The sequence below is a fragment of the Haemaphysalis longicornis genome, unplaced genomic scaffold (genome assembly GCF_048455015.1).
Source record: "Haemaphysalis longicornis isolate Haplotype H1 unplaced genomic scaffold, Haemaphysalis longicornis Haplotype H1 scaffold_9, whole genome shotgun sequence".
Classification (NCBI taxonomy): Eukaryota; Metazoa; Arthropoda; class Arachnida; order Ixodida; family Ixodidae; genus Haemaphysalis; species Haemaphysalis longicornis.
The window spans coordinates 39,929,216-39,952,868 of record NW_027526460.1 but is presented as its reverse complement, the minus strand read 5'-3'; the positions used below and the strand labels follow the sequence as shown (position 1 = coordinate 39,952,868).

Genomic DNA, 23,653 nt, shown 5'->3' with positions numbered 1-23,653 from the left:
TGAGCAGGACATGTACGACAATAAATGTGTGTAGCTGGGGTAAAAAGCAAAACATACGTTGTAGAATCAGAAATGAAGGAAATCCTGCATTGGCGTGATTTTAAAAAAACTCAGAAACATGCACTGAGAACCGTGGGAGGTATTTACAAGAAAATTCAAATAGGTGCTTTCGTTTACAGTTTTATTACATCTTTACGATGCAGAAGTAATGTTACTCGCTAATTATCCAATCATATTGGGGCGATGGTTTGTTTCATCATCATCATCATCGTCGTCGTCGTCGTCGTCGTCGTCGTCGTCGTCGTCGTCGTCATATTTAGATCCACTGCAGGACGCATCGTGGATCACAGAGAAAACTCGAGTAGAAGATATAATAGCTCAAATCAAGAAAAAGAAATGGTCTTGGGATGGCCATGTAGTGTTTGTTTAATTCAGGGGTTCTCAAGCATGTTGGTCCCAGGGAACCTTGCTAAGTTCCGTTAAGTGCCAAGGAACCCCCTTCCGCCATTTTTCATTCCGTTCATGCTGCATTAACGTGCAATAAATTCAAAAGCAAGCAAGGGTATCGTTTTTTTTTTTGTCGTCGACTTTACGCGAATGCGTACGCTAGCGGCACCTATCTCCAAACAGGAGAAATGCGCATGGGGGTAATATAAGGCCGAGATTGAACTGCAATAGTTTAACCACGAGGCCCGTTTTCGGAGTCTGGCTGGCTACAAGCTGCCGGCGAGATTTATTGCGCAGCTCGCGCGTTTCTGTTATGCGCCGAGATGTGCTTACTGACACTCGGGCGTGAGTAATGGAGGTTCCTTAGATCGATCGCACCTCAAGTTCACCATATAAGACTTTGCGACTGCGGAACCAGGGAAAATTTATCAGTGGCTCGCGGAACCCTGAGGAGGGGCCTGCGGAACCCCTAGGTTCCGCGGAACCCACTTTGAGAAACCATGGTTTAATTATATTTATTGAAACTTTTTCAAGGTTTTGAGCATTTCTAGAACTCCCACCTGTTTTGGGCTTCAGCGATTATTAGCTTGTTAGCTCAGCCGCATCTGGCCATCCTGCATGCCGTAGACTCTCTTTACGGAAAGAATATCAGCCCCTATCCTAAACAGATGAAATGTCGTGTTACCTGCCGATGTTTAAAAAAATTCTCAAGCATTTCGGAGTCAACGAGAAGACCCGTATGTTCGCCTGCAACACTTGGTGCGTTATACCCGTGCCATACGTACACAAAAAATGACATTAAGTGCTGAAGGCCTTAAGATACCAAATGACATTAACTGGTCGGGCCGTGCTACACGCGAAACCGCAAAGGCATTAAATTGTGTTAGGCATGATGGTGATCTTGACCAAAAAGAGAAATTTACTCATATTTTAGAAGAACATCTTACAAGGGTTACAAATGTTTTTTTTTTGTGAAAGAAAACGTTATGAGAAGCAGTGTTTTCTTAAAAATGGTGTGAGCCATTTCTAAAAGTGGCTTCATCAGCTGCCATCGCCTGCCAGTGGTAGCCAAATCCGGAAAATTTAGCACGACGAGTGACGCGATGTTTTGCCTTTTGCCGCTGTTTTTGTGAACTGCGTCTTCTTCAAAACTTTGGCACCAAGGGTGCACAAAAAATCGCATTATTTCGAAGTTTAGCTACGTTTCCGCGTCAACAATCTGGTGCTGAGAGTTTCGTTGGTTTCATTTGGTGCTCATCGCGTTCGAGGGTAGGTGAGATTTAAGGTGTTCGTGAAGGTAAATGAGTTGTGTGGAACTCCTTAAACCAAAATGACATTAGAGCGAACGGCATTAGATTTTTGCATGTAGCAGCGAATTAATGGCATTAAAAGTTAAGGCATTAAGCACTTAATGACATTTTTCGTGTACGTGTGGCACGGGTCTTTTACACTTTCTCCACATTCGAAAATGCTATAAACAGGCTTTTGTGCTTTGATATATTTTATGCAAGACCCCTTATATTGCTCTTTTCCCTAGCAGTGCATCTGTGCCTAATAGTGAGGCTGACTGTAACAGGGTGACCTAGATAATTCTTGCTTTGATACAAAACTGCTTATAAATACACCGGAGCCGTTGCACACACACACACAAAAAAAAGGAAAATGCGGAACGCGCGTGAGTGCGTGGTTCTCGGCGACCGCCGACCGTTTCTAGCACGCGCAGTGCCTTTAGCAAAAATAAAAATACTGGCAAAAACCACAACGAGCGTGAAAATGCCGAGCCCTCGTGAGCGCGTGCCTAGCGGCGACCGCCGAGTCCCAGGCTCGCGCAATGGCTCAAAAAAAAAAAAAAAAAAAAACCCTCCAGTGTTGTCATCAAGCGCTACCGCCCCTGTAATGCTTGGTAAGAGGAACACGACGTTATAGATGTATATCACGACTAGCACTGTGCAAAACAATGATGGAACATGTAAATAAACAATTTAAAACTTGTACAAATGCGTGGTGATGTGTCCTTCAGTGCTCACGTATAAAGAAATCCTGCAGCCTTGCTGTGGTTCAAGCCTTGCGAGACTTGTGCAAGCTTCGCCAGTTGGTAGAAGCCTACAATGCTGAAGAGAACTTTGCATCCACCACTCGCCGCGATGAAGACGACGACCTCTTCGATGCACATGGCGACGTCTGCTAACACCGCAACATGCAAATAAACAATGATCCTGAAAATTAACTATGTTTTCGGCAATGCTCACGGACAATAGCTTCGCTATTCAAGTCTTGCGTTTGAGTGCAAGCTTGCCTGATTTTTTTTTTTGTTTCTGAGGATGTCTTTCCTGCAATACATCTTTACAGCGCTGAAGCCGACTTTAAAGGGGCTTGATGTAAAGCCGGGCGGCATAAGCATTTATCCGGCAATAACCACATGAAACTTTCTGAAATTTTCTTTCCTGAAACGACGATGGTCACACGCGAATCCGGGACGCGTAGCGTTGACAGCTCTGCTGTATAACTACAGTAAGCCATCAGAAAGTTCAAAACCGTGGTTTAAAGAGGCGAAACTACAACTCTCCGTGCTCCATTAACGGCGTTTGGAAGGCGGGAGGAGGGCTTGCTTAACGCGCGTCCAATCCTCTTACGCACGACCATTTTTGGCCTTCGCCTAAATTAGGAACACAGCCTCCAGTGGCATGGACTCAAATACGCGACCTCGTGCACACAAACGCGACGCATTAACCACATAGCCAGGACGTTTGTCTACTCAAACATTTCTCGGTCATTCCTGACCCGCTATAAACTCAATTCGTCCTTGCTGATAGACTGATCGAATGCAGGCAGTGACTGCTTGTATGAGCGCCAATGTCTTTCCTGCAGTGTTCACAAGGAAGTGAGAACAAGGCAGGTCACAAAGCGCCCTCCTTTGGAGCCCGCACCGAAACATCTCGGATAGCAATTAGCCACTGACACGACTAAAGCACATAAGACGGCCTTTCCGAGAGAGATAAAAGACTCAAGTCATTAGGAGCTTGCAGGCGATAAGGAGATCAAACCAAAAACATTGAAAACAAAGACACACTTGAAATAGGAATCTCGACAGTCTCGAATGCGTACAGAACGTGACTGAGGGGGCAGCACCTTTCCGAGACACGGCCAAATAGCCGGCGGAAAAGGACGTTTTCGTATACCAGGCTCGATAAAAATAGAGCGCTCGGGAGTAGTCACGCAAGTACGACCAACAGCGTCCGGTAGGACACGTTTATGCGGAGGGGAGGAGGAGGAGGAGGAGGAGGCAGGCATGCCGGTAGACCGCCAGAGAAGGGCGTATTCCCTGATACTCTGCCAAGAAATTCCGAAGGAAACGTGCACGGCCCTTCTCGTGCTTCGAACGAAAGCGGGAGAGCAGAAAGAAAACGGGAAAAAAACTGCTTAAGGACGTGCAGTATTTCTACACCGCGCCTTTTTTTTTTTTTTTTTCCTGTGTTATAGATACTTGTTCGGCGCCGCGATTAACGGAGAAACGGCCGGACAGCATTGCTAACCCAAACAGCGACACGTTGCCCCAGCACATTTACCGTTGCGTCGTAGCAGTCCCCACTCCGTGTTGGCACTCAGAGGCGTATAATTACTTCCTCTTGCGCTGTTCGCACGGCGTATACCGCGTGGCCTGGAGCCATTTTCTGTTCGTGTTTCTCTTCGCGCGAACCTCAACTACCAGCATCCCGGTTTCGGCACGTTGTGAATGAAAAGAAAATTGGCTTTAGCTACGCGATATAATCAGCATCGGGTGAAGGAACGGTGCGGGTAGGTATTGGACACCATGCAAGCGCATAACAGACAACTTAGGATCTAGTTTGTAAAAAAAAAAAAAAAAAAACAAGCTTCTTTTCAAAGTAGAAGTTTTTAATATTCGCTGAGCACACGAGTGATTGTGAGGAAGACTGGGGAGATGTACAGAGGCTATGATGCTAAAGCTTAAAAATATACAAAGCATGTCAGCAGTACTGTCATTTCGTTTTACTTTGCTGGACCCGGTTAGGGCCGACCCGGTAATTTCCGACATTATCTTTTTTTTTTCTCTCCGGAGCTCTATAAAACAACGATTGCAGATGCCCAAACATAAACCTTGTGGAGGGCATCGTTTGTTACTGTGCATACACATATAAATGAAAATATTACATAAACCAAAGCTCTGCAATATATAGTTGACGCTGATATCACTAGCTTAGTTTATTCGGCCTGAAGCGGGCTGACCCAATTGCTGAGCCATCGACCGAACCAGATGTACTTTGCACGCATGTATACCTTGCACACAGCATCATACAGATTGCTACCCGCGTACCACTTCTCAAAATTACCCGCAACATCGCATAAACCCGAGCTCTGAAATAGTTGACCTTGAGATCAGCGACGATTTCAGACACAAAGGGAGCAAAATACACCCCACGGCAATTTTCGGACGGATAAAACAACGGCGGCGCAAGAAGATTGCCTCTGGCAGCCTTTCGCCTCGCACAACAACCGCCGACCTCCCATCGGCTTGACTTCGCTGAGCGTCGTATACCTCGTTCCCAGATCCCCTGTAATCCCGCACCATCTCTACAAATTGAACGCCAGCTTTGCGCGAGGAAAATCCGCAGCCACGCCGCCAACAAACCTGCTGCTACGAGGGCCGACCTGAACGGAGTCCGCCGCCCTCCGAGTCCCGTTGTTATTGGGCTCAAGGTCCGCGCGCTCGCACGGACTGCGTAAGGTCTGCTTCTCACACGCGAGCCGACGGGGCCTCGCAAGCAACGTTTACGCCCCCGAATCGCCTTATACATACACCTTACCCCCCGAAGCACGTTAAATGAAAGAAAAGCGTCCACGGCTACAAACGAAACACGGGTTTCCTGAGCAGAACTCCTATTTACCGAGTAAAGTATTTACTCCCTTTTTACCTTTTTACTTTTTCTTTTGCTCTTTTCTTATATACACCCTATTTATTCCTTTTTGCTCCCTTTTTGCCTCTTCGTTCGTCGATTTGAGTATTGCGTATACACGTTTCGTGGGCGATACCCTGCCACGAAGCCGGGACACCGGGGAATGAATGAGTCCGTCGAAGCGTGTTGCATTATTCCTCGCGCCGTTTAATGGCATTTTGATCGCTCATTGTGAGTTCCGTGCGTGGATGTAACGCCTGCGCTCCGCTTCATTTATGCGTGGCTATGGTGGAAAGGGTGGAATGGTTTGTGCGCCCGTGTTGCGCACGACGTCGGAACTGCAGGGCTGCTGTCTGGAGGATTTCGCAGTCTGTCGCCGCGCTGGGCGTGAGCTTTCAGTGGGACAGCGAAGCGATTTGTGACAGCACAACGGTCTCAAGGGTATACTGTATACGTGGAACGGCATGGTAGAAGAGGTGCAGAGAACACGGCAGTATAATCCGATGTTGTGAGTGAGCCGTGGATGTAATTCCGCGCGAAATGTTTCCTACATGCAGACAAGTTACATGTTTAAAAAAGATTTGCGCCTCGAGCGCGCCCCACCTCTGCGGAGCCATCACCATGCATTGAAAGTGCCTTTCTACAACGCTAACTATAGGTAGAGTAGCAGCGGTTGCGTTTTGTTGCCATTTTTATGAGCTGTATATATATGGTGAGAAATTTTTTAAGTTTCGAAAATTTTTCTCTTATGTTTGTCAAGGTTCACATGTTTTGCCACCACCTCAGCGCAGATTACGAAGGATGTTTCTTGTATACTGCGTTTTCCGTTGCGTAACAACGGAAAAAGGAAAATATACGAAACGCTGCGTGCGTATAGATGGTACATCAATTCAATCGAAGAAGACTTCCTCCTTGGCGAAGTGGCTACATGTGCCCAGGAAAAGCGACCCAAAATGAATAGGAGGATACAGTTGCATCCTGTACAGTTTTTACTTTTACCGCTACATTGTGGGAAGCTTTTTCATTTATTTTAAATCGCCGTCATCTTTGCTTTTACCTTTTTTGGCAAATCGCCTCACCAAAAATGACAGAAACATGCTTTGAGATATAGAAAATCAACTTGAGGATGAAAGTTTCGGTGCCTATGTGCACGGCATTACTTAGACAGGTCATGTTGACATGTTTATTGAACTCCGCACCGGATCGGTGTTCTACGCCGCCTTCTACAGTTGTACAGTTCTACGAACTGTTTTACCGCGCAGTTCTACGGTGCTCTACAGTTGTGTGCGTGTGTGTGGGTGTGCGTGTGGGCACGAGCGTGGTTTACGAGGGCAAAGGGAAACCTATCTTAACTCATCACTACATTTTAACAGCAGGCTATAACAGTAACACATGCCACATTTGGAGGTAGATTTTTAAGGCAAAGGAACACTATTTGCGAGTGCACGTGTTCATATTAGGTAAAATTGTGGAAGGAATAACCGTAGTTACCACATGCGCTCTTTAAAAAAACACCTGCATTTTAGTTAGCTATATTTGTTCCTATATGTTGCCCCTGAAGTACCGTAGTCTCCCACGTTTCACCACAACTAACATTTCTTTGAGGTGGTCATATGGACCTCATAAAATGCGAGAATTAACCTTCTGACTGGCTGAGCCGGCAGGTAAACAACCGAGCGAGTGGCTTGTTGGAGGCACGTGCACTGGCGACGCGAATAAAATAAGCGGAAGAACAGGCCATCAATTAAGCGACCGCGAGATGGACAATTACCCGAACGCATGCTCGAAAACGCGTCGTGATGGCCCGTAAACCGATGTGAGAGTCAAGGGGAGACCACTATCGAGCGTATACATGAATATGTCGAGATAAGTTGCGTTCCCGCTTCGCAATGAAGCCCACCTTTCCTCAAACGAGATGACCCTTTCAGCGTGGCAAATCCAACCGCTTGACCACGTTGCCTTGAATGCGTTCTGTGCCGATGAGTGGCAAAGGGCACCGCTAACAAGTACTGATCGGAGTCTAGAGATTGAGATGACATGGAAGAAATCTGGCCGGCAGCGTTCCCCTTGCACGCGTTGATGCAAAGTGTATAGATTGAAGTGTGAAGCGGCTGCAGGGCTTAGTATACGCGGCAAAATGAGATGCAATGAGAACGACGGCGACGGGCAGCCAATGTCGCCGCGCAGCGAGCATAATTGCGACGACTGAGACAGAGGAAGAAAGCAAAGCATAGATGGCATGGTGAGAAAAGCAATGCGAGAAACGCCGAGCAGCAGGCTTCCGCAGCCGGAGTGACAAAAAAAAAAAAAAAAAAAAAAAAGGAAGCCGGATCACAGTCGGAGCGCCGGGCCGATCTTCAAATCGTTACGAAGATGATCCACATACGAATGGTTAGGAATGCAATGCCCGCGGAGCTTTACGTATAACGTGTTTGACGTTGCTTGGCGCTAAGATAGCCTCAACGTCAAAGTTACCTACGTGAAGGCTGAATACAGGCCCCAGGACATTTTTACATGCTAATTCAAGGGAATTGGATAGTGATGATGGCAGCTACCGTCAGAAGCTCACGGCAGGTTCACTGATTCCCATTTGACGTCAACATACCTCCCCACAATCCTTGAATGCCCAATCAAAGGGATTGGCTTGTGTCGATAGCGGCTACTGTACGGCGGCCAATACTCCAATTGCCATGGGCTGCGGCCTCACCATACTCACCCACTCATATGCTTTCGCACATAACACATCGAGTATCACGTGTGTCTTGTAAAATGTTTCGTCGGACTGAGTGATTACACTTTTTCCCGAGAACTCGGAATTCACTGAGTACAGGTACTATCAGGTTTTGTTGTAAGCAATGAAGGGACGGTTGAAGGGAGGGAGGGGACGTTCGCGGCTGAGAAGGCGATGGCAGGTGGACATGAAATCAACCCGTCCATCAGCTGTCTCCCCGACTAAGTGGAGCGGTGGGCCCCCACGCCACCTCCTTGCTGACTGAGCGACCAGAGCAGTCTTCACCTTGAGGGGCTCCTAGAGCGACACTTCTACCTGTGTCTTCCAGTTCAGACGCGCGCACACCACCGGGGCGCCCCGGCGGCGGCCACTCCGTTACGCGTGTTGTTGTTGTGGTTGTTGTTGTTGTTGTTTATTGGTTCAGAAGGAAATGAGAATGGAAGGATGCACTACGGATATTTAACTCCGAAGCAGTATGTGATTAAGCCCTCCAGTTTCAATTCCGGTGAAGCCGCTTTAAACGGCGCCGCACCGCCATTCCTTTTCGCCAGCGCCGACCAGTCTTTCAAAAGTATTGTTTGCCGGTGTCTTTCAATTTTAAGCACACGCACATAAGCGGCGTCCGATTTATGCGTGCACGTGCGGGGATGGGAAAGAAGAAAAGGGGGGGGGGGAGGGGCGGGCGTGCACGCGAAGCCAGAGCTTTCATGCCATCACTGATGACATGTCCGTTGTGCTGGCTTACACGTGGACGTCAAACAGCAGAATGCGACCTATCTGGTGTCTTCCCTGGTAGAGCGGATTGGGTTGTGCGTTACACAGACAGTAAGATACCTACAGCGGGGGAGGGAAACAGACAGCCCCATGTTTCTTCACTAGAATAAAGCTCGAGTCCTTCCAAGTTTCATTCAGCTTAATGACTAGGGAGTGCCCTCCGTCGACTGCGTACAGCTTCGCAGGTCATCCATCTTCACAGAATAGAACAGCACTAATTTTTATACCCAGCCGCAGGTACAACTGCATGCAACGCAGTGGAGTGGGGGAGGGGGTGATATGGGAAAAGAATAGCATAGAATAAAAAAGAGTATATAGGGGACGAACTTATGCGTGCACGCAGGTCCACGGACTTCCAACCATCAAAAGGAACGAGTCCCGCTTTTGCGAAGGTTCTACCCCGACAGGAAAAATTCCTGTAGTTCAGTGTTTTTCCGCGTCGTACTGTCGTCTTGCATTGTTATATCATGATTCTGGCAGCTGGCTATGTCACGACAGCATGATGGCTGTCGTAGCGACAGGCAGTTCTGTTGTGACTACACGAATGTCTGTCGTTGAGAAAATTAACTTTGTCGTTACGACATACATGTTTGTCGTAACAACAGATGGCTTTGTCGCAACAAGAGGGCTTCTGTCGTCACAACAAAGTTTTTGTCGTACGACAGTAATTCTTGTTAGGCTTCTGCGGTATTCCTGTTGTCATTTTAGACTGGGATGACGAAAACTTCGGAAGTGCTAGAGACGAAATGCATAATGCAACAAACATGTTCTAATAGACCAAAGGCATTGCGGCTACACGTTGCTGGGTTTAGGTAATAGTTGCCAGTAGTTACTCGTACTTATGGGTGGTAGACGTATGGAATATATATACTGTTCGTGGACGGCGAAAAACGATCGCCGGGAAACGGAAAAATATATTTAGACAAGGCAAACGCTCGTAGGGCAGTGACCTGTCCGTGTTAAAGGGGCCATGAAGACAGAAGACAAGTTTGGTTCATTGAAAAGACTGTTTTGTTCCGATAACGACGACACCAATCTTATCGCAAACTTCGAACTAATAGTGGATGTACTATTGAAAGCATGAGAATAAATGGCGACTCCACTTTCCTTTTTTTTTTTTTTTTTTTGCCATCGCAGAATCTTGTTTGCTCCCCCTTGCCCCCGTAACTCGTTGTTTGTGACAAAAATAGGCGACCATATCTGAGAGAGAGAGAGAGAGAGAGAGAGAGAGAGAGAGAGAGAGAGAGAGAGAGAGAGAGAGAGAGAGAGAGAGAGAGAGAGAGAGAGAGAGAGAGAGAGAGAGCTCTTTATTATAAAAGAAAGCCGAAAGGTTTGCCAGAATTTCAACGCTGACATGCTACTCGGCGAGGGAATGGGTAGGGGAGTGTAGAAAAGGCCCTGTAGGTAACAGGGCAGAAGATAGAGAAAAGAAGTAAAAAAAAAAAACAGACGTCATACAGTTTGTGTGACCAGTTCGATCAACGTCACGATCTCGGTAGTGTCCTAAATCATTTCAGTTACGCCGATCTCGTCCAGTATTTAAATAACGCCACTAGTGCTTTGCGTTGAGCTGAAGGGGAGGCCATGGACTGAGGAGTATACCTTTAAAGGGACACTGAAGTGATTTGTAAACAATGCGGGATTACGAGCGCAAACTGTAGTCCGGAGTCCCTGGGCCCTGTTTCGACCACTCTGTGCGCGTTTACGCGAATTTATTTAGTAGAAAAATCAATTCGAAAATGCTGTCCTCCTCTCTTTACGCTCGCCCATTTTCTGTGGCGTTTTCGTGTGACGTCAGCAGGAGAGGAGCTGACAATTGGCTGCGCTACTGCACGGCTCGCCGACCTTCCGCGACCGAGTCAATCGGCCCACCGTTTAGTCCGCCGGCCGCCAACGGGTCGTCGCAATTCGCTCGATCAGTTGAAACTAAGCCACAACACGTTTGGGAATGGAAGAATGCGCCTTTATTTACTTCGTTAGTTTGTACACTATCTAGCTTCAAGTCAAGGTCGCTTCACACAAGCGCTGCACAAGCGCACATGCGCCGCTTCGCTGACTGGTACGCAGTAGGAAAATATAAGGCCTCTTGAAGGGGGAGAAGAGTGAGCGAGGTCAATATAGGTACTAAGGAAATAAAATCAACTGATATTTTTACTGTACAGCGTAAAACTAGAAGCACTTTTTTGCGCTAGGCGAACAAGCAGAGCGGTCAGCAGCACGACTACGCATCTGCGAACGCTTTCCCGTCTACGAAATGCAATTGCTAGACGTGAGCTATTGTGGAAACTCGGGGGACGCTTACTGCACGAGCGCAATACAACAAATAGTCACCTAAGCTGCTTGAAATACTAAAACTAAATAAAAGTGTTAACTGGTTATACATTATATACCTTATCTTTTCCATCTCCAAAGCGGTACCCTGTGGCCTGGTCGTCTGAGGTGCTAGGTATGACTTCACAAGTGTCTTGCCAGTCACAAGTTCGAATCGCCGCGGGTACATGCTTTTTTTTTTTATGAGTTAACTTTTTTGTTTTTCGCCGATGTTTTCTATACTGAGTTCACCTTTTTTTGAGGCGCAACGTTCATTGCTCCACGAACTAGTCCATAGAACTCGCGCAGGCTGGCACTGCCGCGCTGGCGAGTTCTCGTTGGCGTGCTGTTGCCATAAGCACCGACTGCTTACGGGCAGTGGGCACAGGCCAGAATCAACAGACCCTTGGCCTGGTGCGAACACGCTTTTTACGATACAGGCATGAGCGAGGCAAGCTCCAAATATGGGGGAAAAGCGCATGCATTTGAGCGTCTGCGGGGACGCGGAGGGCGTTCATGCACTGCGTAGGCCTCAGATAGTGAATGCTACGATTCCAAGCCGTCCTGGGAGGCTTATCTTATGCATTTTACAGCCTACAACATGACAGAAGCGCGGTACTATGATTACTGGGATATTGAGAATGCCCATCCAACGACGCCATCGAATGTCAAACATGTTGTTTTACAGACCGAAACCGAAACCGAAACTTGTTTGATTGCTAACCTTGGGCATCGTCCAATCACGGCGCCCCCTCCTCCCAACGTCACAGCTTAGTTTGTGAGGCCGCCGCAAATCGCGCATGGTAGTTTTTCTTCTTTCGCGCTTTGTAAAATAATTACCGATTTGTCAACCGGATAAACGATGAAAAGTGTGCTAATTTGAGCCAGTCTACACAGTGCAAGCAAAAACGGGAGCTTGACAAATTCACTTCAGTGTCCCTTTAAGCTGACTTAGTATCTGTGCCACTCATACGAGCCATATACCTACAAATACTTCAATACGGTTTCTATGCACAAATATGAAAAAAAAAAAGAAATGTTGCGCGAAAATGTCTTTAGATGCGGAGCCTATTAAAATCCTCGCTAAATCGGAGGTCATCGCACAATATGCACTCTGCATGGTTGGCGTTTTAGGGGTTTAACGCGCCGAAGCAACCACTCGGCCATGGCGTATACGCTGTAGTGCATTGCTTACGTGGCGACTCTGCGTGGCAACCTGGCACCGCATGCCCTTTATTCGCATGCTGTATATAAAAAAGGGAGAGGGGGAGTAATTTCAATGAAATCAAATAGGTAGTGTTTTCCTGGTGGTATAAGCTCTGGGAAGCTAATCGAGTGGGGTAAGGGGAAGGAAAAGTGCATTGGAACTCGTCCACTATTTTCAAGCTTGCAACATTATTTTCAACTTTTTTTAAAAATCCTTTACGCTTTCAGAGTGTAGTCAACAAGCGAATCCAGCATTGAAATCAGTGGGTCCCAAAGTATACCCAGACAAACATTACTGCTATACACACGTCGAATAACTTAAAAGCGAGCTCAAAGGATTTTTTAGCTTCATCGGTCTAAGATTCCTCTGCGGGCTTTGAATAAGGTCACTCAATGCATATCACCGCTATTGGCCGGCTCCCTTTTAGTTTCGGCAATAAACGCATTCGATAGCCACTTCGAAAGCAAAGCAGACACCACGAAAGGAATCTATCGCGATAAGCAAATCACGCAATGCCTCTCCTGTGCTGGCGATAACTACAGCCTTCGAAGGGCTTCCAGGCATGAGGGAAAGAGTGAAAGCATTTACCGGCCGTGTTGCAGGGGACCGCTAGTTTCAAATTTCCGTGCGTTTAAAGGGTCCCTGCAACACTTTCGGTAACCGCTTTCACACTTTCCTTTGCGTCTGGAACCACTGCGAAAGCTATAGTTATCGCCAGCACGGAGCGGCACTGCGTGATTTGCTCGTCGCGACAGATACGCCTTTCATTTCTGCTTTGTGTGGCTTTTTTTTTTTAAGTTGCTATCGAAAAGCGTTCATTGCTGCAACTGAACGAAAACCGGCCAACAGCCGCGACATAGCCTTAGTGACGTAATTCGAACCGGCGAAGAACGTAAAGACCGGGGAAGACAGGAACATCTGTTGAGCGAGTTTACAAGTTATCTGATGGGCATAGAGCAGTAATGTTTGGCTGAGGTACTTTGCGACCCCCTAATTTAAGTACTGAGTGTGCTGGGTGACTACGTTCTGCAAGCATTTAAGATTTCAAGAAAAGTTGAAAAAAATGTTGCAGGGTCCCTTTAAGATCATTGCATTCCTGCCCTCGCTGCACTTAGTTAAAGTTAGCTCCACTTGTGCATTAAATACGTGTACGTCTTCCTGTTTTTCTCTTCTCTTTTTTGTTGAGAGAGAGACAGAGAGAGAAAGCTTTTTCTCTCTTTTTCTCCTGACTGCAACACTTCTATGCTAGCGGATTCGAAGCATGCGCTTGTATACAGTGCGATTATGTTCTTTGAGGGAATGCGGCGTACGAAAACGACTTTCATTTACTCTAGCACCGGAGCGACCGACATGACGCCACCTGGTTGAGCAACTCGAGTCGCATTCAAGGCACTGCGCGACCCGAAAACGAAGCGCACCAAACCGTACGACCCAATCTGCCCGTTTGTATACACCTCCATAGCGAATGCACGAATACGGGCGCTCTTTCTGCGCGCAATCGCACGTAAAAGCCAGAGTTCCGAGAATTCTCGAACGCCTCGTTAGCTGAAACCCTACGTGCACGCTGTTGCTTTTTCCCCGCCAGGCCTCTCCGTGAGGATTCCCGTCAGAGGCAGCCAGGCAGCTTTTATTCCTCGAAAAGACATTATGCGCAATCGGCGCACGAATGAATCTATACTGTTTCTTGCGGCCTCGGCCACAGAACGTACAAAGGGAACCCGTCGGACAAGCGACAACGTGACGCGTGGCTGATTCGTACTCATGCAATCAAAAGGACGCGGTGGCCTGAATATGAGAACACGCGTCTGCGCATGCGCCTGGACAGTTGGATTGGGCGAGAAGCTCGGTCTGTTCAAGGCTAAGTGAAATATGTGCTCGAAATGAATGAAAGAGACGGTCTCGTATTTCGGTATGAGTTACAGGCAACGCAGGGGGAGAGTCGCGTTACTTCTCGGCGCACTGTACGAAGCGTGTGCGTTGGTGATTCTAGTGAACAATGAAATGAGGACTCGTACGCGCAGCAGCTTTAAATAAAAGCAATATTCTGCAGCCGCCGATTGCGGGACCACGAAGAGTATTTATAAAGCAAAGGTAAACTTCGCGTGAAACATATCCAAGCCTTATATTGAGAATTCTCATGATAGGATCGCCAAACGGATCCTATAGTTATTAAAGACGATAACCATTTTTGGGCTACTAATCTAATCTAAACTAATCTAAATCTAAACGCCTAAGTCCGGTGTTAATGTTAACACTTGCCAACATTGTTGAATAAGAACAAGACATTATGCAAATATAAGGCAGAAAATCAACATGCAAATGACATTTGCAGTGTTCCTTTATTTACAAAATTCACGGATGCTTGGTTTTTGCGATAGCAAATGAAATACTACTCAACTGCAGAAATCCGTCGCCTGCTCTTGCCCGTGCTACCTGGCGGCATTTAAAAAATCAAACGGCAACAGCAACGAAAGGTTCCACTAGATAGGTTCCATGTGCCGCGTGGAACGCTCGTGGAGTACGGCAACGTGGTTCTATAAACATTGTAGTAGGGTGCCTCGATCCACGCGCGTCTACGCCGTACGGCAGCGCTGGCATCGCGGCACCCCACTTAAAGCAGTGGAACGCGGTAAATTTAAATTGACTTGAGTACATTTAAAGTACTTGAGTACCTCTAGCGTATTATCTTGGGAGGAACGAGACGGGAGAGGAATAGCATGAGAGGTGAGAGGGAAAGAAAAGGGAGGCAGTTACTTTCCAGAGGCACCAGTCGACTATCATCTTTCGTCGACATTTGCAACGAAAGGAGCAGACACGCGGCCATTTTTTTTTTTGCATCGAGTTTTACTTGAAATGCCTTCTCATTTTTTAAAATTATGTATCTCAAATTAAGCAGTCTTTAACTTCACTCGCGAAGGGAACTAAATACTGAAGAAAAAAAGAAACGAATGCCAATTCTTGCATTTTGCTGTAATATCGAGTCTCGCTCCGACTTCTCGTGGCACACATTTGTCGTTGTCCCTAGCACTGTTCGTTCTTCGCACTCAGCCTCCTCATACGACGTATTGGCCGTCGGAGTGACGATGATTACATTACAAGCCAAGTGTAAGCATTGCGCTGTGCCCGCTTCCCTTCTCAGAAATAACACAACAACGATACAAATAAGAATACGTTAGGGTCGTCAACTCTGGTACCGCATTGATCATCTGCATGCTCAGACGTGCCTCCTGCATGCTTAACGCGCAGATGACCCAGCACGTTAATACCTAACCAGGCCTAACACTCAAGCAGTGCGATCGGCGAGCTGCGATGCATAACCCCGGCCCTTGGTGGACGCGTCGAGGTGGCTCATCCTTGACAGGAGCTGTATACATGCTGCGAACAATGGCAGACTTCGTGCGGGGCTCATTTGCACGCTCATCGGCGGACCGTTCAATAGGAGCGGATAGACAATTAAGTCGATGAGTGGCGTTATAACAGGCGACAAGCCGACCGATGGTTGCGCGAATGCGCGGCCCTGAACAGCGCTCGCTCTCGTGCGAAGAGCGTCTCCGGCCATAGCTGCACCCAGTGTCCGCTTCTTGCTGCTCGCTGCGCATGATCCTTAATTCTTGGACGCAGCGGGAGAGCTATTGTTCAGGGGACAATCGCCGAGAGGGCTAGAACCGGCTTGACTCCCGAAGCGCTGCGTTCGTCTGGCTGGGCGAGAAGCGTGAGAGTTGAGGGCAATCGGATTAGACTCACTGGTACGACGGCAATTCTACAAGGCGTCGAATGGTATATACGTAGTGGAATCTACGAGTGAAAAGTGAAACCGTGTATGCAGTCACGCACCAAAAGTTACAAACGGCAGTGGAAGTTGTCATCGAAGCAATATCGCGTGTGTACCTTACATGATCACGATGATGATGATGATGATGATGGTGATTGATAGTGGTATCCCCTTTGTAGTGGGGTGATGACGCGTCATCTTACCAAAAATAACAACAACAAGAAACGAGTATACCTATGTTTTACACTCTTGGTTTAATACCAGCGCTACTTAGGGCAGACACAGAAAACATATTAGGCACAAAATATTTTTTTCTGTTACAGGTGGTAGCTGTCCTGCGCAATATTCCCCTCTCTGCTTTTCATCCACCAGCATTCTAATCTTCTTTTTGTCGCCTCGACAGCATTGCAGTCAACTCACTCTGTGCTATCCTTAAATCCTAGGGCTTCTGGAAGCCGAATATTTCCCTCTAGAAATATCACCGCAGCAGCTTCCTACCCCACTCCCATACGTGCATGGGCACGCTCGCGTGTGTGTGTATGAGTGTGTGTGTATTTTGCTGTTGTTCAATACACAAATGTACCATTATGAAGAATAGTGATATACAAATATGAAAACAGGCAAAGACGACTATGCACTCACAACTCAAAAGTTCTTTCCTGTTTTGGGATTTTTCCCGTTCGAATTCACTAAGCTACAGCGTCGTATATACTTGCACCGAATTCCTTAGTAGTGTACGACAAGTTAAGGACGAATAAGCGACCAAGGTACCGCAAAATGAGACAAAGCTATTTAGCCACTCGTGTACCTGACGTAGCCCGCGCGAACACTGATGTTAGTAACAGATAGAGTGTGAGAAGAATGGTCCGTTCTCATTCCCCGTTTTTGTAGCAGTGCTCGGCTAGAAATGTGGTGGAATGTAAGACGAATGTAAGGACTAGAAATATATGAACTGGAAATTTATAAACGCACTATGAGTGAAAATGTATCAACTAGAAACATGTATAAGATGAGCCCGATGCATGACAGTGGAATAGCACGAATTTAGAACATGGCACTGCACGACTGACGCCGTCTTCACAGACCACCCGTGCCCAACGAAACGCGCCGCTTAAGTCGAATCAACTCAGAGAAGGATGTCCACAGGCCAGCAAGATGCGCGCTTCCAGCATAGCAGAGGAAGGCAGTGCCAAAATGGAGGATATGCCACCGTGAAGGAGAGAGGGAGCGTGGAAGACGCGCAACCACAGGAAAGCGAGCCCGTCTCTCAAAATCGACGAAGGCGATCAGAAGGACGAAGGAAGGAACCGCCAGCAACAGCAGCGCGCACAGATCGGCTGAACGCGCCAACTCGCGGTAACTGTGGATCCAACTAGGTAAATCAGAGGAGGAATCCTCAGTTTTGTTTATTTTGTGTCCGCCTCAAAGTGTCCATTTCGGGCGAGCCCTGATTGGTTTATACAGAGCAGACGACCAGGATTTGACGCAGCCCGTTCCCTGGTCAGAGGATACAACTACGTCACGACTGAAAAAGACGCGAAATGGTCATTTTCTAAACGGACACAACTCGAAATTCCGCGCCATGTGCTTTTGAACTTGCGCACAAGCATCATCCGCATTGTAGTTGAAAACTGGTACGCAAGCGCGCACCGGGACATTTGCACGCCCAGCCAGCGGGAGCAACGTCTTAGAGCAACGCCTTTTCGACTCATGGGCGCTGCCCTCATGCGAGAGAGGCGAAAGGAGTGAGTGAGTGCGTGATTAAATTAAGCAAATTCGCATTCGGGTATAAAAGAGAAGGGGCCAGACCCACGCTCGTTCCCTACCGCCTTAAGTTTGATCTGAAAATAACACGGTGTATGGACGACAGATATTAGCACCCATATACTCGCATCGAAGCTTCCCTATGTTGAAATGACAACAAATCGGTGATTGAAGCATTCTCATTGGCCCCAACAGCTCTCCGTGCACAAGGCCGATCCTCTGAATCTGGCTGGCTGAATCTGCCTCAGCGCAAAAGTAAAAGGAGGCTGAACATCCAACTGGTTGCGTGGGTCGAGCCTCCGTTACTGCTGCTGCGTACAGCGAAGGCCACGCGTGCCATCGGTTCGCATTGTACGCAAACAGCCTCGCAACATCACCTTCACACACCGCACCGTTAGCGCCACGCTTGCTGGCCCCACGTCACGACAGACTTGAAACTTGACCGCGGTTCCGACGCTGGTCCCAGTGCGTGTTTACCTGCGCCCTGGACGAGGCATGCGCGGCCGAGGCGCTCCTGACGACGGCCCTGGGCACGGCTGCCGTCTTCCTCTGCAACAGCGGCGGAGACTCGGCGCTTTTCCTCCGGTCGCTACTATCCCTTTCAGCGTCGTCGGATGCGGCGGGCACCGGGAAGAGTCCGTCACGCTCCCACTCGTGCACGCTGTCGATGATGGAGTGCGACGGGTGCGGCTTGATGCGCACGCACTTGTCGCCGCGCGTGCCAATCATGCCGGCCGCGCACGGGTCATCCAAAAGCACGGGCGACGCGCTGCCAGTAGCCGTGTTGTCACTCTCGACCAGGGGTGGCGGCGAGCCACCGTCGACGCCGAACAAAACCATGCGCGAAACCACACACACCGTCGCGGGACACCTCGGAGTAGACGCCGCGCACACACACGCTGTACAGACGCGCGCGCCCGCGCGCGGTCTCACGCGCGCTCGGAGAGTGAACGGCGACGCTTCTGGTCTAGGAAGCTTGTTGGCCGTCGGCCGGCCGCCTTGGCTGCTGACGACGACGACGACGCCGGCGCCGCTAGCGCTCGCAGGTGCGGCAGCAAGCAACAAGGTCGGCTGCTGCGGCGGCAGGAAACCTGCGTGGTCCGGCCGCTTCGACTCGCGGCGCACTTTCCCCCCTCGGGGGTGGCATAAACAACGAAACGTCGCCGCCGTCTCGTTCTTCGCGGCGGCGGCAGCGGGCCGAGAAAACGGGTCACGTAATCGAGCTCCGCTCGCGTGGTGGCCCCGCGCCACCGTTCCTCCGATCGGCCCTTTCCAACATCGCTCGCGGACGCCGCCGCCGATTACCGCCAGACCGTTACCTGATCGGACGTGCTTATCTGTCGGAAGCGAATGCGACAATCAGCCCCGGCGGCAGCGCACACGGCCCGGTCCGAACGGCTGCTGTCGGACGTTGCCTGTGTGCCGAAACCGCTAAGCCTGCGCGATCTCGCTTGGGTTTCTAGAGGACCCGGTTAAAGAGCGAATTTCATTACCCACAATGGTGGGGCGGAGGTGACGGCGTTGTCGATAGCGATGCGCAATTCTCTTTAAGCGAAATGATTCGACGGCATGTATCTAAGGGTACACCACCTTTCACTTCCTTATTTGCAAGGCGGAAGAAGAACACAAAAACAGATGGACGTCGAAGTTAAATTTTTGTTTATTTTGTGTCCTACACTCACGTTGGTCGGAGACAGTACACGCGTTGTTTAGGTCTAACAGGCTCGCCGAAATTGTGTAAGAAACTACTGTGTGCCGGAAAATGATCCGTTGGGGTTTATTTCTCATGCGGCCTCACGTGATTGGCTGCCCGGACCGTTTTTCGGGACATTTCCGCGCTCGCAGCCAATCACGTGAGACCGCATGAGAAGTAACCCCACCGGATCGTTTTCCGACACCCAGAAGGATTTTCCCGCGGGATTGACGAAAAAGGTCACACCTAAGGATAACTTCTGTGCGCTAGTGCCAAACCGGCATTCCTGGGCTTTTAATACCAGCGGAGAGAAAGATCAATTGCCATTGACTAGCAAACAACGTGAAAACCTATGTTCGCTATTCCTGGAAACATTCCCTCGTTTTTCGTGGCCTTATACATCTGAATACGGTTTCAAATCAATAGCACAATCCGTTTCACACCAAACCAACTTACGCTATCTTACAAGAAAATCAACGTACTGAATAGTAAAGATTACGCGGATACAAAATAAAAAAATCAGAAGGGCCGGATCCGGAAGTAAGCGTCGAAACCTAAGCCGCAGTCTTCCTCCTAAAACCGGAAGGGAGAAGGCACAGCGGTGCCGTTATAAGCGCGTGATAAATCGATCCTCCGGTAACGCGTGTGCACATCTGCGTGTGGATATGCATAGCGGGATCATTATACTTCGCGACGCGTGAACTGACGGCCGATAATTCCCGGCCACGCGGTGTTAAAAAGCTCTCGCGACGGGAGAGAAAGCCCCGTCCCGGCAAAGAGTGCGCGGCGAATGGCAATCAGCGCAAGACAGCGCTGCAAATCTTTGCCGCCGCGCTTCGAGGCGCCCCAAACCAAACAAGGAAAAATAAGCCGGGACGGAGACGCGGAACATGCGAAGAAGACCCTCGCCTTGCGAATTTCACGAAAACGACGACACAGCAATGAAGAGCGGCCGCAAACAAACAAAAATCAAAACGAAATGAGAAACGAAAAAAAAAAAAATGAAGTACCCGAAAGGTCGTTTGCGACATTTCTCGCAACGGTGTTCGCTCCCACATTTTCAGTGCGCGGAGACTTCTGCTATACGCGCGTCTGAGCCGACAAGAAATGATGGAAAAGCGAGAAGGCAGAGAAAGGCGGAATGGCTTCGCGCCTTTTTCCTGGTTCGCTCTCGCGCACATATATACGCCTTCCTGAAAACCTGTCGCAAACACCCACGCACTTTCCCGTCGGCAATGGATGGTTTGGGTTCGATCCCTGTTTGTCTTTTAATCGAGTTTTGCCCAAGCCCTATAATGACTTGGGCCACTTTCAATTGACAGTTTAACGCTTAACTACAAGTGCGTCTAATAGAAAGTCAGTGCGCCACTCGATAGACAATTGGTTTGACTCGCCACGGTGGCTCGGTGGCTAAGGCGTTGTTCTACTGAGCCCAAGGACGCGGGTTCGGTTTCCGGCTGCGGCGGCCGATTTTCCGATGGTGGCGAAAAGAGAAAACACCCGTGTGTACGAGATTTAGGTGCACGTTAAAGATCCACAAGTGGTTAAAATTAATTTCGGAGCCCTCCACTACGGCGCGCCTCATCGCCTGCGTTGCGTCGGCGCGTTAAAACCTACAATTAATCAATCAACAATTGGAAAGCCTTCGGAGGGCCTTTCAAACGGCCGTATAGCGCAGGTATAAACGGCGCTCGCGCGAGGAGGCATGCATGCTCAAACCGTTAATAATTGATGCGCAGAGAATAACTTAAAACGAGCGGAAACGAAATTAACGGTGCCTGAAATGACCTCTTGAACGCATGCACGGCAGGAGACTGAAGACAATTAAACAACAGAAAGGCAAGGAACTTGATAATTGAACAACCCATTATCAACGCCATCGCAGCGCCGCGTGTCGGTCCACAAAGTGTAACAGGGATAGCGGGCTTTTGAGGCAAGGCTGTGCTTAATGAAAAAGACACGTCGCCTGGCAGCCCCGCTAAAGGAGTGCAAAACGGCTATTAGCGCACATAATGGCCGTGGAGCGGGTGTGGCTCAGACGGGGGGAACAACGCCAGGTGTGGTAGCGAAGTGCCTGTTTTCATCCTCTTTGCACGTGGTAGAAGATTGTCTCGCTTAGCCTCGCTCACCTCCGTCCGTTCCTTTTTTCTTTTTTTTTTTTTTTTGCACGAATAAGCACATACATCGCGGTATGAACAAACGAAGTGGCACAAACGCGGTGTTTGGACGGACCATAAAGACAACCTGCAACTTTGCTTTACTCGAAAGATTGGGCAGCTGATGTCACTGCAGTTTCGTTCGGCGCAAAAATTTGCTGCTATCACTGAAGAATTAGTGTTCGAACGGGTAGATTTCAAAACACACGCTTCCTCCGCCATAAAATGACACTGCACGGCTCTGTGACGTGCGTTATGGAGCATTCAGAAATGTGCAGTTAGTACGTTGAATCGATCGTCGTCGAGCACAAAACGGACGTTGCGAATCGGCAATAAAACCTACAGCAATCTAGATTTATAACCGTGTATAGTACCAAAAAGCCATATGCGCTTAGCGGAGCCATGGGCCTAGCGACGTAGCTATACAGAGGACTTTGAGAGATCAAACTGATTACTACGACTAGAATTGGACGAATGCAGCTCCTCTGAACCCTCAGTGCACATGTAAGAAAACGGACGAGCGATTTATTCTGAATTGTGTCGATCTAAAATTCTGCTTCTTCGCTGTTACGAGAGCCAGCCAGAAACGGTGCAGCGTTCTCGGCGTTCATATATCGTTCTCATCTGGCTGCTGTTGATTTCCCAGAGGTTTTTTGCATTGTAGCGACTTAATAATCGTATTAACACCACAAAAGATCGTTACTTCTAATTCTAACCACGATAAGTTGGAACTTCAAGCACAATTAACTATTTTAACAGGCGGTCACTTTTGTCGGCATCAACCAATCACTAAAATTAGTTACCGCGTCACATTCGAGTACGGAAAAACTATAGCTGGTGACTCGTAACTCCTTTCTTCAGTTTCCTATATTTTATATCTTGTTTCTCCCCAATCTATTGATTTGTTAATCAATTTATTGGTTGATTTGATGTTTAATAATTTGTTGTTTAGATTTCCGACGCATGCTCACCGGTCGATTCGCGACTCTGGGAGGAAGTATGGGGAAGCATGGAGTCCAGCCGGCAGGGATAGAAGAGATTTAACGTTCATTTCTTCATTGGATTCCGCCAGATATGCTAAAAAAATTAGCAGTGACTTAGCTCGGCAATGCCAGGATACACGTAGCGTGAGCTAAGGTTCAGCTGGTTATTCTTAGCTTTCTTGGTTGTCTAGGATTAGCTTGATTATCATGCTTACTGCTGCTTCAATGACACACACACGGTATACGCATTATGTGACACATGTATATTTATCAAGCGGCCCCGGCGCAGCGTCACCAACCACCCCAGAGCTAAGCTGGTTCCACAGGCGCACGCCGGTGTTGCTGCGACGCACGAGCCATCGGTTGCCCACCCGGCCACCCCTCGCATGATCGTCAAGTGGACCGGGCCGCCACGTGCGGAACGGAAGCCGGCGAAGACGCTGGGTGCGTAGGGTGTTTGAGAGACGCCGGGCAGCGATCAACGTTCTGTGCGCCGTGTGACGTCACTGCTCCCCGCGCATGCGCAGCACGGCTCTCCAGGAGCCACGCGAAACTGCTCAACCTCGACCAGTGTAGCTCATGCGAATGCGAACGTCTGCACTTCAACGTTAGGCAGTTCCTTTGATGCCTTACAACGACCGCAGCACAATGCCACACATGACGTGAGTCTTTATCTCACGGAACACGACGAGAGAGTTTCTGCTGAGATATCTGCTGTTCTGCCTGTCAAACCGAAGCGTGTCAAATATTTCGAAATATGCTTCGGTTGTAAACCGCTAGAACTTGCCCATAAACACCGGTCTCCCTGCGTTACACTTTCACGCCTGCAGTGACCTAAGCTTTACATTCATGCTACCTGCCGCGGTGGCTCAGTGGCGGCATTGTGTTGCTGAGCATGAGGAC

The 23,653-nt window shown here is 48.6% G+C and overlaps 1 protein-coding gene across 2 annotated transcripts in view; it reads right to left on the bottom strand.

Annotated features, from left to right (window-relative positions):
- Positions 1 to 23,653, bottom strand: part of LOC144152664 (uncharacterized) — a 163,950-nt gene that overhangs the window by 104,245 nt on the left and 36,052 nt on the right. The window contains exon 1 of one of the 2 annotated variants that reach the window (XM_077684036.1): positions 18,396 to 18,923. The exons of the other annotated variant lie outside the window; for it this stretch is intronic. Coding sequence (XP_077540162.1) covers positions 18,396 to 18,758 — 363 coding nt within the window. The 5' untranslated portion in view covers positions 18,759 to 18,923. Of the gene's footprint in view, positions 1 to 18,395; positions 18,924 to 23,653 lie in introns of those variants that run through there. 2 annotated transcript variants of the gene reach the window in all.